This window comes from Odocoileus virginianus, chromosome 4 (genome assembly GCF_023699985.2).
Source record: "Odocoileus virginianus isolate 20LAN1187 ecotype Illinois chromosome 4, Ovbor_1.2, whole genome shotgun sequence".
Classification (NCBI taxonomy): Eukaryota; Metazoa; Chordata; class Mammalia; order Artiodactyla; family Cervidae; genus Odocoileus; species Odocoileus virginianus.
The window spans coordinates 82,901,341-82,915,629 of NC_069677.1; the positions used below are offsets into that span (position 1 = coordinate 82,901,341).

At 59.4% G+C, this 14,289-nt stretch overlaps 1 protein-coding gene across 2 annotated transcripts in view; it reads left to right on the top strand.

The window, feature by feature from the left end:
• Nucleotides 1–284: 284 nt before the first annotated feature.
• COL18A1 (collagen type XVIII alpha 1 chain) overlaps nucleotides 285–14,289 on the top strand; it is a 96,346-nt gene continuing 82,341 nt past the window's right edge. For both annotated transcript variants that reach the window (XM_070466887.1, XM_070466888.1), the window contains exons 1-2: nucleotides 285–380; nucleotides 482–576. In XM_070466887.1, coding sequence (XP_070322988.1) covers nucleotides 370–380; nucleotides 482–576 — 106 coding nt within the window. In that variant the 5' untranslated portion in view covers nucleotides 285–369. The remainder of the gene's footprint in view (nucleotides 381–481; nucleotides 577–14,289) is intronic.

Consider the following 14,289-nt stretch of genomic DNA (forward strand, 5'->3'; position numbering starts at 1 on the left):
CTAGGACCCGGGGACAGGCCGATGAGCCAGGTCGGGGGTCCGAAGCCCTCTCCCCTCCAGATCTACTCTCCGCCCCGGGCCCAGGGCCGCGTGCAGTGCTCGGCGTCCGGCCCTGCCCCCTGCCAGGGCCCGTCCCCACTTTCTTGCCTGCTCCGCCCCTTGCCCACCCTCCGCCCCGCCCCTGCCGCGGTCGGTCCTCGCGTCCCAGGCCCGTCGTCCCGCCCCCTGACCAGCCCCGCCCCCGCCCGCCCCGCCCCCGCCCCCCGCCACCGGCCTGGCCCCCGCGGCGGCCAGAGCTCCGCTGGCCGTGCGGGTACACCGCGGCTGAGCTCGCAGCATCCCGCTGCACAGACGTCCGGCTCGCGGAGCATGGCGCCGAGGTGCGGGCCGCGCAGGGCCACGGACAGACGGGTTCCGGGAGGTCGCACGGGCGGGGAACCGGGGCGCGCGCTCAGCCCTAACCTGTGGCTTGTGCCCGCAGGTGGCCTTGGCTGCGGCCGCGGCAGCGTCGCCTCCTGGACTTGCTCGCCCACCTGGTCCTGCTGCTTGGAGTCAGCGCAGCGTCCGCCGAGCCGGGTAAGACCAGTGCCCGCACGAAAGTGCCTGCGCTGGGGACGCCCGCCTCCGGCCGCACTTTGTGCGGGTCTTCGGCCGGTCCCAGGCGACTACGGCCTCAGCCCAGCCCATCTCGGCTTCGGTCCTGGGAGGCTGTCCCGGTTCTGCCGACGCGTGCAGCTGGCCAGCGGGCGGCGACTGGAGGGGGCCGGGGTCGTGCCGGGGTCGTATGTCCGGAGTGTCCTCGACTGCGGGCTTCGGGCCACCTGGGCGTGCCCAGGACCGCGGAGCGGGTCTGGCTGGGGATGGTGCGGACGGTCCGCTTCCTGAGATCCTCGTATCGTGACCAAACTTCGGGGACTCTGCGGGGAAGTTGGTGCGCTCGGCGGACAGCGCTGCGGCAGAGGGCCCGGAGGATCGGCCGAGGTCGTAGTAGCGGCCGTTACACGCGCGGTGGCTCGGAGACGCCCGGGCATCCGACGCCCGACCCAGGCCTGTGTAGCCGTCACCGCCCTAGTATCTCCCAGCGCCTGGGCGGCTGCAGCTGGTCGTACCTCTGGGACCCGGCGTTACAGCGCGGAGTCAGGCTGGTCCCTGGGGAGGACGGCGCGGTGCGGAGCGCAGCCGTGTGGTTTCCAACCTGTTGAGGCAAAAGTGCTCAGGTTTCCCCAGGGCCAGTCTTTGTGCGTCGCCCGGGTCCCGGGCCCCAGGCCTCTGTCCCCGCGCCCTCCGTGGTGTCGGATTGCGCGCGGTCCCTTTGATGCGGCCGAGCGCCGAGCAGCCGCCGCGAGAACAATGCGCGGAGGTCGGTTGTTTGGCGGCGCCCGCTCGCCGCTTCTCCCGCGTGGACCGCAGACGGTGCTCCGGAAGGCCGCTCCGGTCGCACGGAAACTCCCTTTGCTACCAGTTTGGGGGACCCCGTTCCCACCCAGACGGCCGCCCAGGTCCTCGTCCCAACAGGCCCCCGCAAAGTCCCAGGAGGAGCTCGCGGTGGGGGGAGGAGGGCTGCCGGACCCGAGGGGAGCCCCCACCCCCAAACAGTCGGTGTATTTTCACAGGTAGACCCTTTGCCCTGACACCCGTCCTGGGCAGCCCTCTCCCCGTGGTCAGAGTGACTGGCCAGTTGACTGTGGTCACCACAGCGGCCACACACCTGCTGCCACAGCTGGGCGGGGAGGGGGCATGAGCTGGGTAATCTGCTTCATTGTTTCCAATCAGCTTGGTCACCGGGTTAAATAGCAACGCAGACCTTTAAAAAATGTAACCACCTCATAAAGAGACGTTTTTAAAGAGATGGTGTGGAAAGCACCTGTTTGTAGAGGAGCAGGTAATTCCTCATGTATCTGTGTTAACCTGGGGGGTGGAGGGGGTGCTTTTAGGAAGTGTTTGTCCTTGACGGGATCTGGGGTCCTCGGATTTCTTGGGGCCCTTATGACCTCCTGGAACTACTGCTGTGGCTTTCAAGCTTGTGCAGGAATGTGTAACCACAAAGCCTTTTTTATAATCGTGCATCCTCTTGGGAAAGGAAGGACACTGAAGCATCCACACCTCAGCTTATGAAGTTTTGTGACCAAGGGGAGGAAATCAAGGGTGATGACTGGGCATTAGAGAAGGAAAAATAAAATGTTATGTCCACAAGCTTTAGTAAGGTGAGAACTCAGAGGGTGTTCAAGTTAAAGCAGACTCTGGGACTGGTGGGGGGAGCGTGACAGCTCAAGAAATGGTGTGTTTTATCTTCTGTCCCACCACGTGGCTGCTATGGGGCTTTGCATAGTCCCAGGCCCTCTGGGAGGAAGGAAGCCCCTTCCGAGGTGCCTGATGGAATGCAGCTCTTTCTGTTCCCTGGGGCTTAAAGCAGGAAGCAGGCTCAGCGGGCTGTGCATTGCCCACCCCTCCCCCTCCTGGGGAAAACTCAGGTCCTGTCCGTGCTGGGCCAAATCCCTTTGGGATGGGGTAATAGGTGCCCCCTCTAGACTCTGTTGGAGAAGAGCTAATGTATGTGAAATCCTGACTTAGCAGGGGCTCAATTTGTCCTGGAAATGCTTCAGAATTCCTCTTGGGAGTCAAAAACTTAAGCCCTGTTGGCTGATTTTAACATTTTTTCTGACCTCAAATGATGGGTTTTCCCATGTCTGTCTCTGAGCTGCACTTGACCCCTCCCCCAAGTCTCTTGCTGTTTTGTTTGAGGCATTGCCATGTCACCCTGATGCTCTTGACTGGTGCCATGAGCTCCCGCATAACCAGAACCCACAGGGACACTTTACAGTCTGGAGGTCCAGAGCTGCCTGCGGTCCCACTCCTGGAGGAAGTATGGGTGTGGCACCTGTTACAGAGGCCCTCTGCCCGTGGGTCAGTCCTCTCGGGCTGAGGAAGAAGGACCTTGCCCAGTGGGCATTTGCAGGATGGCAGGGACTAGGCTAAGAGCATCACTTGAGTCATCTTGTCTTTGGCCCCTCCCACATGTGATCTTGGGCTCAGGCTTTCAGCTCCCCCCACCCCACACCCCCAGACCTGTGTGTCCCACCCTTTCTCACCACTAGGACTTCCCAGCGTCCATCAGTGGGTCCAGGTCTTAGCTGATAGCTGTGGTTCCCCTCCCCCACTTCCTGGGTGGTCCTGCAGGGTTTGGGCTTGAACAAGACACAGCCAAGACCCCGTGTGTCCCCACGTCTGCAGTGTCCTCATTCCAGGTCCACAGGACCTGAGTAAGGGACCTAAGCTGAGGAAGGAGCTCTCATCCAAGGCAGACTTGTTTCGAGGGGCCATGTCATTGGGGAGTCTTCAAGGTTCAGGTGCAGGACCTCTAAGATAGTCTTGAATTTCAGCAAAACTTGTTTTTCAAGCACTTCTGCTTTCCTTTAAAAGGAGGAGGAGGAGGGGGAAAATCCTTGCACAGAAACCTAGAAGGAGAGAAACTGACTCCATCCAGAGCTTGAGGGGCTGGGTGAGCCTGCCCCGCCCGGCCTACTTTACCCTGAAAATACAGGTGCACACATGCTCAACAAATGTGCACACACATGTGCACACCCACACACATAAATGTTTCACATGCATATGCAAATATGCAAGCATATGTGCACATAAATGCACCTGCAAATGTGCACACACAAATGTACACTTGCATACACAAATATACACACATGCACGCATATGTGCACACATGCACAACAAATGCACACACTTGCATGCATGCACTCACATGTGCATGCATGGATGTATATACGTGCACATGCATGTGTGTACACATGCACACATATGTACACACACAAATGTGTACACACATGCACACACTCATTTTCTCCCCACCAAAGTGCCTGGCTCTCTTCATCTGGGTTGTTGGAGATGTCTTGGGGCTCCGTGGGGGGCAGAATGGGCCAAGACCAGTCTTCTGACGTGATGGCTAGCAAACCCTCTTGTGGTTTGAGCACTATTAGGAAGAACTGGTCAGCAGAGGGGGTGGCCCCCAGGCCCAGGGGCTGACTTCTTGCCAGTGCTCAGGGGTCGGATGCAGTGGGTGAGGGGCAAGCTGGTCTTGCCACAGCTGTGGCTAATAAGCAGATCCCTGCTCCATGTCTGTCTTCAATGGCCACCCATCACCCCATGGCACATGCCCGTTTGCAGCCCTGGTCGAGGGAGGTGTGGCCACCATGGTGCCTGTGAGGGCAGACCACAGATGGCACATTCTAGTCTCAGCTCTGCTCAGAAACTTGGAGGATCTGGGTTAGCTGTCATCTGAGAGAGAACCCCACAATGGCCCCTCTTTGCAGAACACAGCTGGCCAAGCACCAGCTGTCTGATGTCTGGGTAGAAGGTGACATTGCAGGATTTAACACACAGAACTACCCGGAACTGGATGCTATTGGTGGGAATAGGGGAGAGATTACTGGGAAAATTAAAATATATGTTTAACATGCTCATAAGATGATTGAATTTGATATATTTTGATGGCAATGTCCCCAGGACAAGGAGAACTTTGCGGGGGAGTGGGGGTGGGGTTGCTGCAGTGTGCTGGGGAGTTCCCCCAGCTCTGCCCACCTGCCAGGTCATGTGGCTCCTCTGGGCATGCCTGCCTCCCAAATCTGATGGCAAAGGGCCTGGGAGGAGCCCTGCCCCAGGTACAGCTCCTTCCTGAGGAGGACTGGGCCTCTGAGCCCCACCCTACCCTCCCGCCACCTTGGGAGCAGAGGGAGGGGTGGTGGGCCTGGCCTCGGTTTCCTGCCCTAACCTGGGGCAGGTGCCCCGAGCAGCAGGTGGCCACGCCGTGAAGCTTCTCTCTGCACTGGTGTCTGACATGCCTCGTGTTTGCTGCTGCGTTGGTATCTCCTAGCGGTCTTCCCCAGTGGCTCAGTGGTCAAGAATCTGCCTGTAATGCAGGAGACCCGGGTTTGATCCCTCGGTCAGGAAGATCCCCTGGAGGAGGGCATGGCGACCCACTCCAGTATTCTTGCCTGGAGAATCCCATGGACAGAGGCAGCCTGGCAGGCTACAGTCCACGGGGCTGCAAAGAGTCAGACATGACTGAAGCGACTGAGCACGTGGTATCTCCACCATTGTCGGGGACCTTTCAGTGCCCACGGCATTGCTCAGGGATTCTCCAGGAGACACAGTGCCCCGCTGCTCCCCAGTACAGCCTGGTCCCAGCAGGGTGTGGATGGGTGATGTGCGCTGGCCCCCGGGGTCATGTTTTCCATTGGCGGTTCTGGGCTGCTCTGAACGCCTGTCAGAAGGAGCTTTAGATCACAGATGCGCTGAGTCAGAGGAAATTTGGAGGCTGTGGGGCAGAGTCTGTGTTACGCCAGCCTGCCTGCAGGGCCCGTCCACTGCCCCAGCTCCTCCAGCAGAGGAGGCAAGCCTCAGCACGGCCTCCTGGCTGTCTTCAGCGAGCGCCCAGGAAGGAGGACTTGTTTGCAGGCCAGTACATCTTTCTGGAATTCCACGCTTGTAGATGGGGACGCTCCAGGGCTGATCCACCGTGATGAGGCTGGTGGGATAGGGCAGGGGGACCCAGCACTGAGCTGGGGTGACAAGTGGGGCTCACAGCCACCCCTGGTTTCTGGATAACCAGGTGGCTCTGCCATGGGTCTAGCTGGCCCAGGCACTGACCATGGTCAGAGTTGACCTTCACAGGGTGTTTTCTTACAGAGGCCATGAGGCCAGAACTGAGGGCTTAAGGATGGTTCCGCAGGGCGACAGGATGGGACTGTGTGACCGGAGCTAGCATCTAGGTGATGGGTCACTGTGGGGGGTCTGGCTGGACACTGCAGAAACCTGCCCGTGCTCCTGATGGACGGATTTCAGTGGTTTTCATGGAGCCCGGACAGAACACCTGCAGATATCACACCTTATATATTTATTTTATTCATCCAGTCATTCATTTAATTTTGGTGTCCAGTGCTCATTTTACTCTTTGCTCTGTTCCTTGAGCAGATTCAGATCGGGCAGTCAGGCCTGCTTGTTTTGAGTCTGAGCTCAAATCTCAGCGCTGGTACCAGGCTCAGGCAGCTGGGTCTGTTGTTTGCACAGAGCCTGCCAGCGCAGGCGGTTCTCGGTGAGCTGAGAGGCGCCTTCTGCTTTGAGACTTGAGCTGGCGAGAAAGCAGGGCCTGGAGGGCCCATCCCAGCAGGGGTGTACTATGCTCAGGCTCCCACCTAGCAGAGGGGATGGGAAGGGCCTGGGGGAGGGGTGCCCACCAGCTGCCGGGAGGTGGGGTGGGGGGCACACCTGCTGGGACCTGGATCTAGGGGCCCCGTGGCTTCCAGGATGAAGGGACACAGTTCTTCCTCATTCCCATTTAGGCAAACCAGGGGACTTCATCTTGGTGCGACTACAGTGATTTAAAAATATGGCTTCTGCTGCTGTGACTGTGCCAGGTGGGAAATCCCACCCCCCACCCGTGCTGTGAGGAGGGCAGGGTCGTAGGAGGTAATGTTCCGGGACCCCCGGCAGCTGGCCCAGGGCCTGATGCAGGGGGTGCTGACCCTCGGAAGGGGCCCTGCCTCCCTGAGCACCCTGGGTCCTGTGCCAGCACGCTAGTCTTACAGAGTCAGGGTTTCTCCCAAGCGAGGGCTCACGAGTCTCGAGGGACAGCATCAGGATTCGCACTAGAGAACTTCGGAAGGCCTTCCTTTCACCCCAGTCAGTCTGGGGCTGGCAGGTTGTGGGTGGTGACCCCAGCCTCCTGGCCTGGGGCCATCGACTTCCTCTTTCCTGACTCACCTTTGAGCACCTCTGCGTGCGCCCTGCCTGGCCCGATAGGTAGGTAAACAGCAGTGTCCCTGGTGACACAGGGCTGGCTCAGTACATCCACTGTGGGGTCTGAGCTCCCCATCTGGGGGGCTCCTTGTTAGTGCTGGGGCCGAGTGCGGGGGGGGCAGGTGGCTGTGGTTGGAACCCGCGGGGGGGGTGGGCATCCCCCCAGATGGACAGGAGGTACCTTCGACTTTTCAGCCCAAGCCGCCAGGGCTGACATTGTTGCTTTGAAAGTCTTGTTTCTGTTATAAGTGGAGAAACGTGGTTTCTCTGTAGTGAGGGTGCAGGTGCTGGTGTTATTCGGCCTCCACACATCTCCTTGCTCTGACATCTGTTCCTTGTCCCTGCATCGCCTTCCTCATCATCATGTCCGTCTATGGTGTCACCTTGCAGGGGGCATATTTGGCATAGTTTCTAGTTTGTGGGCAGGGTTGGAATTCCTTAAAGCATGGAGTTGGGGGGTTTTTATTTTCTGTTTTTTATGGCTTTTTCCTGTAGAGGTGGGGCACTGCTCAGGGACCACACTGGGACCCATCCACGTCTCGGGGGAGGTATGGGCTTGGGAGAACTCCAAGAGGCAAACTGGGCTGGGCTGGCAGAGCCCCGGGGGCCAGGTGCCACATGGGGCTCTTATCTTCTTTACTCCACCTTGCTGGGCATGGAATTGGAGCTGGTCCTTGCAGAAAACAAGTGTGGGGTCACTAAATCCTCATGTAGTACAACTGGCAGGCAGCCCAGCTGGCCACTTTGTGTTTGTGGCTGGGACACCATCTGCTATGTGGGCTGAGTGCCCAGGCTCGAGGTTTTAATTCTAGTTCTGCCTTCTAGTGCTATGTGACCTTTAGCAGATTCCTCACCATCTCTGTGCCTCTGGTCTATAAATTGGGAAGGACAGTGGGCTCTGCGGACCTGAGTAGGGCATTTCTGCAGGGAGCTCCCTGGGATGGATGCATCCTGACAGCCCTTACTGGGCTCCCGGAACATCATGTCAGGGATGGTCCCAGCCAGCCGCCAGGGTGGGGCGCAGAGGAGGGCCTGGTGAGAGCAGGAAATGGGTCCACGTGACCGGAACGTGGTTTCTGTGCTTTTTCCCTGTCCGTGGGCTGCGCCTGCTGAAACGATCATGAGTGTCAGACAAAGCAGCCCACTCACCCCGAGGCCCGAAGCCCTCCCAGTGCTCGGGCCCCAGGGCCAGCGCAGTCTCGCCCACCCACACGTCCCATGGGAGCAATCCAGGGAACGCAGACTTGCCTCTGCCTGTTGGATCCTGTTACGAGGCTGCTGTATTTTGAAAACTCTCCCACTGAGATTCCACGGGGCCTCTTGTTCTCCACCAGCCAGGCCGGTTCCTGGGTTCCTGGGTCAAGGCCCTGTCAGTGCCGGGAACCAGGCTCAGCCTGCTGGGATGTCATCCAGGCGGTGTCTGCTCAGACAGCAGGCAGCACAGCATCCTTTCTGCCCTCGGTCACCGCGGCCTTCCAGCCAGGACAAAGGGAAGCCACCCTTGATCCTGTCTGTGCTCACGTTCGGGGTCTCCCCACCTGACCCTGCGCCTCAAGACCCCTCCAGTTGCTGCCCCACCCAGCCACTGCCCAGTGACCGAGCACTGACCCTCCTTCCTCTCGTGGGGGGCCTGAGAGCTTTAGAAGGCAGGCCCCCCAGGAGAGGGCTGCCAGACCTCCGCTCCCAGGGGCAGGTGCCCTGTGGAGTTAGCCCATCGCTGTGGCTGGGGGAGGCCTTCTCTACGGTAAACCATTATTGCAGGGAGACATCCTCTGTCCCTTCACTGAGCACCGCCTGGCTGCTCCTCAGCCTCTTGGCTGCTGGCCAGGGCGGGGATGCAGATGGTCCCTTCTGAGCCCAGATGCCCCTCCTGGCCCTGCCCTCCTGCCCCGTTTCAGGTTCTGGCTGACACTTTACTCACTTCTCTGGGTCCTGGGGTTGCAGGGTTACCCCGATGGGCAGTGTTGGCAGCGACCTCTGCTTATTTTGTGTCCTCACATCTCAGCCTTATCCCCATGGCACCAGGGGAACCGTCTCAGTCCAGGCCACAGGGCAGCCAGGGCCTTCCTGTTTCTGGCTAAAATGAGCCTCCATCCCTGGGAAACTCGGGTCCAGCTGGCGGTGACTCAGAATCTGCAATGCTCTGCCGATCCTTCATAACCTCATATTGTGAGATAACTGAGAATGGACACCATCCATTCCTACACAGCCTTTACTGCCATTGTGGGGAAATCTGACCTCTTAACATACCTGGGCTGTCTTCCCTGCCGACTCCGATCTGGCTTGTGTGGATGAATGGTCCTTCTGGGTGCAGAAGCCGGAGGCCTTCGGGAGAGCCAGCTGCCAGTCAGTCTGCTCCCGGGATGATATAACACCCCTACACCCCCACCCCCAGACAGGGAGCTCACTGTCCAAACACCTAACTTGTCCACATTTAGGAACCTAGACAAGCACTCCCCGCATTTAAAATTTTACTTCCCGTGGCACATGGTCCACTGAACCTCAGCCCCAGGACATCCGTGTCGGCATCCACAGGACTGCAAACGCTGCCTTATGTGGTGAGAATGACTTTGGATGGCATTAAGGCTCCCGAGCTGCAGAGATTACCCTGGATTATCCAGGTGGTCCTATGTGTAATCCTAGGTCCTGCGAAGGGATGGGGGAGGCCGAGGGTCAGGTCAGAACAGGGAGACATGATGAAGGCAGAGGTTGAGGGAGAGATGGGAGGATGCAGGAAGGGGCTGTGAGCCGAAGTGCATAGGCTCTTACAGATGCCGGCCCAAGGGGCCCCCGGGAAGGAGCACGGTCTTGCTGACCTGGGTCTTAGACCTCCAGCCTCCAGAACTATAGGAGCACAGCTCTTGTGGTTTTGAGCCCCTGATGTGTGGTCATCTGCTCCAGCGGTCACACGACTATGTCCAGTGTGTGTGGTTGGGTCACCGAAAGGGGTGGAGTTGCAGTGATGGCAAACCCTATCATCTGTAAAGTGATGCTTCCCGTCGGCGTGGAAACTTAAATACATTCAAAGGCCCTGGGATGCCCCCCAAGCCCTGTGGGCGCCCTGGAGTCTCCTTGCTGACCCCGAGTCCCGAGGGTCCACTCTCTGGCCTGTGTGTCCTGCACCCTGGGCTGCGGCTCTCTGTGGAGAGGTTAGACAGGCCTGTCCTAGGGACCTCTCAGGGTCCGAGCCCCAGAGTGACCGCGCGTGTCCCCTGTGGCACTGCGGGCTCCGACATGCTGGGCTGGGCTCTGACTGGTGATGGAAGCCTGAGTGTGGGGGAAGCTGGTGGACAGGGGGCAGATGAGCGTGGCCAGGGAGGACGGCGGAACACTCGAGAATGCCTGGATGGGCCTGTGAGCAAAGCGACTGTGTGTGGGGTGCTGTCCTGGGACTCTTGGCTGGCCGGACCCTCATAGGGCGGGGCTGGGTGTTATCCTCCACAAGGTCAGACAGTGACCCACTTTGTTCTATTTTTGGAGAATGAGGCAAATGGCACAAAAGCACATTCCCAAAAAGTGCCAGTTCTGCCCAGCACCCTGGCATGTTGAAGATTTTTATAAAGAAAAGCTGACCCGCTGTTGAGCAAGTGGACAGTGCTCAGAGCTCGTCGAATGGACCAGTGCCTGAGTGGACTTTCAGCCATCCACGATGGGCCTTCAGTTATCCGGGTGCTGGGTGGACCTTCAGTTGTCTGGATCCTGAGAGATTCAAGGGCCAGTGGGAGCTGGGGAACAGACTTGCTTCACTTATGTAAACAGCCACACTGGCCAGTCTGCGAAGTGGGCTCCTGCCATGTAAATGCTGTCTTTGTTGCCCACATACAGGCTGTTGTACCCTCTACTCTGGCACAGGGACCTCTCTGAGAGCTCATGTACTTAGCAGAGCAGAGATGTGAGGCAGGGTGTGCAGCTAAGAGGTCGGCCTGACTCCGGCAAGCCTGGCTTTATGTCCCCTGGGCAGCACGCGATGGTGGCGGGTAGCCAAGAGGAGCTGGGGACTGAGCCCGGGGCCTGGTTCGCCCCCCTTCTCGTCCCCTGACTTCCAGAAGTGGACCAACCCCCAGCAGGCCCTCTGCCAGCCACCTCGGGAGCAGCCAGGGCTGGCCCAGCCTGGAGGTCACTTCCTGGCAGGGGCCTCAGGGGGCTCTGTGGGGAGGCTGTGCAGTAGCACCCCACTCCCTGCCTCCTCCAGGCCATGGGACAAAGGAGGGGCAGGCACACTCCTCTGCCCAGATTCCAGAATCCATGGCCTTGGGCGGCAGCATTGTCCACAGCAGCCTGATAACCCTGATCTGTTCAGTCCCCGCTGAAGACCCCACTCGGTGCAGGCTGAACTGGATTTTGGATCCTAACTAGTTACTAGACACTGGGTAGCTGTTCCTCACTCACTCGAGTCCCGCTCTCTATTGCTCCACGGACTGCAGCAGGCCAGCCAGGTTTCCCTGTCCTTCACCATCTCCTGGAGCTTGCTCGAACTCATGTCCATTCACTCGGTAGCCCCAGAAGGAATGAAGAGGCTGAGCCAGAGACACGGGGTGGTTGAATTCTAAAGCCGCAGCCCCACCCGCCTTCACCCCATCCTCCTTTCCCGTCGTTTTCCCAGTTACACGCCAGCATCCCTTGGGGACATTCCGGGATGATGAGTGCTTCCGGGGCGTTGTCTCACTCTGAGTGTAGGTGTTTGGAAGAGTCTGATTTGATCTTTGCCCTTTTCTTCACAAGAACAGCCCTTGTGCCATCACATGCTTTTTCTAAAGGTCTGAGTGCCGAGGAGTGTCTCCCATTTTCCCGGCTCAGGACATGCGTGTTGGAGCCACGTCCTAAAGGGCAGCACCAGGCCTGAGCTTCTGGGAGCCCCAGGCACAGTGGGGTCTGCAGAGACCCCCTTGTGCCATGGTGTCCTGAGTGGACATCATGGTATCAGCAGTGATGGTTACTGTCTGTGACTGCCCGAGCCTTGGGGCTCCCTGCCTTTTCCCTGTGCCTGTTAACTGGCCCCTGGATGGCCCACCAGGCCTGTCCATGTGCCGGGGCCTGGGGCCCCTGCGACCTCTTTCCTGGGTGTCCTCGCTGCCCTGCATCTCACAGCTCTGGGTCCTGGTCTGACCGCCCCTGTGCCAAGGGGTGTGGGCCATGCGTCCTGCCCTCCTGCTGTCCACCTGCCCCTTCTCAGTGGTCAGCGGGCCAACTCTGCCCTTTTGTGAGCTCCGGCTCCCCAGACCTGGGTGTGCATGTTGGGAAGGCCACATACTGGCTGTGGGGTGAACTGTTCCAAACCCAATTTGTGATTGCCTCTGCCAAGGTGAAGCCGTGCCATCTCCACCCCAGTCTTCATGCCCCTAAGGCTACGTTGAGGCCTTATGGCCTGTGTCATTCCTGGGCCTGGTGGCCGACCCTGAGCTGTGGTGATGTCCGCGATGGTCGCGGGGCTCTGCCTGGCTGCAGACCACACCGGCTTCGTCTGCAGCAAGCATGGGAGTTTCTCCCTCTCGATTTATGTCCTTTCCGCCTGCGAGCTTGGTCGTTGCTAACCGAGGACATGAGGGGCCCCTCGGATGAAAGCCCCTTTGTGTAGGGCCTGCAGCTGGCTCCGCCCTGGGCTGGCGCTCGCTGCCCGGGCAGGTACAATGGCCCTTTTGCCACAAGAATGTCTCCACGAGGCACTGCAAGCAGTGTCCTTCTTTATCCGAACTATCAGCTCGTGACACTGAGACTTGGGTCCCCATTTCTGGAGAAAGAGGAGAAAGGTCACACTGTCTAGACTCTAATCCAGCACCATACGTTTCTTTCTCACCTGTATCCTGGCAACAGGATTATTATGGCCAGCTGGGGTGGCATTCCTGTGGCCCGGCAAGATGGTTCCCAGTCCTCTCGCTCCCCGGAACCTTCAGGGCCAGTGGTGGGTATGGGCAGGGAAAGCTGTGGAGCCAGCTGTCTTCAGGCTGCCAGGAGCCAGGGGTGCAGGACTCCAGCGAGAAGCTCCAAGGCTGTGGACCCAGGGGCTCTGAGGGCAGCATGTGCGGCCAGTGTGGTCCCTGACCCCAGGCTGGATTCCGTGTCCCACTATACATCCCTGCATTTCACCCAGAGGGACAGGGCTGCCGATGGCCCACCTGTGCTCCTCAGCACCCCCCCCCCCACCCCATGCCCACACTGGAGAGCCAGCCCCTCTCTGTGGCTCCCAGCGGGCTCCCCAGCGCGTCTACACGGGTGCTGACTCTGTATCCGGCTTAGCTGCTGCCTGGGCAGGTCCCGCTCAGCACACTCTAGGCTCCTGCGGGCAGACGGGCAGGCCGAGGGCTCTGGGTGAGACTGGACTTTGTCCCCGGAAGTGTTTGCAGTTTTATGGTTTGTTCTTGCTGAAACTGACAACCCTGTGCTCGGCGCTTAGTACCCCTTGTGAAGAGACCCACAGCCCACGTTCAGAGACCACCCACCCGTGCCTCTGATCCCAGGAATGACAGTAGGTGGGCTGAGCAGTAGGAGTGGTCCCACCGCAGGGTCAGCAGCAGTCGGAGGGGAGGAGGAGGGAGGCACACAGTGAGTGGAGTCCAGTGTGTTTAGAGCAGCGAGGCTGTGCTGAGTAAGGAAGAGTCCAGACTCCCTCTCTGCAGAGCAGAGTTCCATGCTGGCAGCCAGGCTCTCCTCCCGACTTTCCTTTTGGGGCCCCAGGCAGGTGACACCCCCTCCTGCTCCATCACGTGGCCTCTGATGCAGCCCAGGGGCGGGGGTGGGGGGAGACAGTGGAGTGCAGGTTAGGGCAGCTAGGAGCACACGCCGCCTCACTCGTTCACCTTCCTGACCCACCAGACCCTCCATTCCTGGTGGTGAGATGCTGGATTCTCCACCAGCTGACTTGCTTCGATTTCATTTATTTTTGGAATTGTCCTGTCTGTCTGGTGGGTCCTGCAGGCGCCGCCCATGGGGACAAAAAGGGCTGGGTTCACGGTGGGGGAGGGTTGGCAGGTGACATCTTGGCTCTGAGCTGAACGAGATTCATGCTGTGTTAAATTCAGCCACAAGCATGTGGTGCCTTCCTGACATGGAGTCCCCACAACTGGGCAGTGACTGGTGGGCGCTGGGGTCGGCAGAGGATGCCGCTAAGATCTGGGCACCGCACTCTGGGGACCTGCTTGTACTGGAGGAGCGAGAGCTCCGTGCAAGGGACCTCGGCCCCCGAGGACCCCGGTCTGGGGTGACCAGCCTTTGGGGTTCCTGAGCAGCTGTGACTCTCATACCCACAGGGGTGGGCACCGTGGAGCCCCGTGCACATTCGACTTGTCCCACAGCTCCTTTCATCCCACCCCAGCGCGCTCACACACACACACACATGCACACGCACAAGTACAGATTTGCTCACACCCCCACCTCACACAGGCTCACCCTGAGGTTTATCCGAGTAGCACCCACACCCTGGGGCCGGCTCCTTGCACACCCTCCTCGCTACCTGCAGGCACCTCTCCACCCTGGCACTCAGCTTCC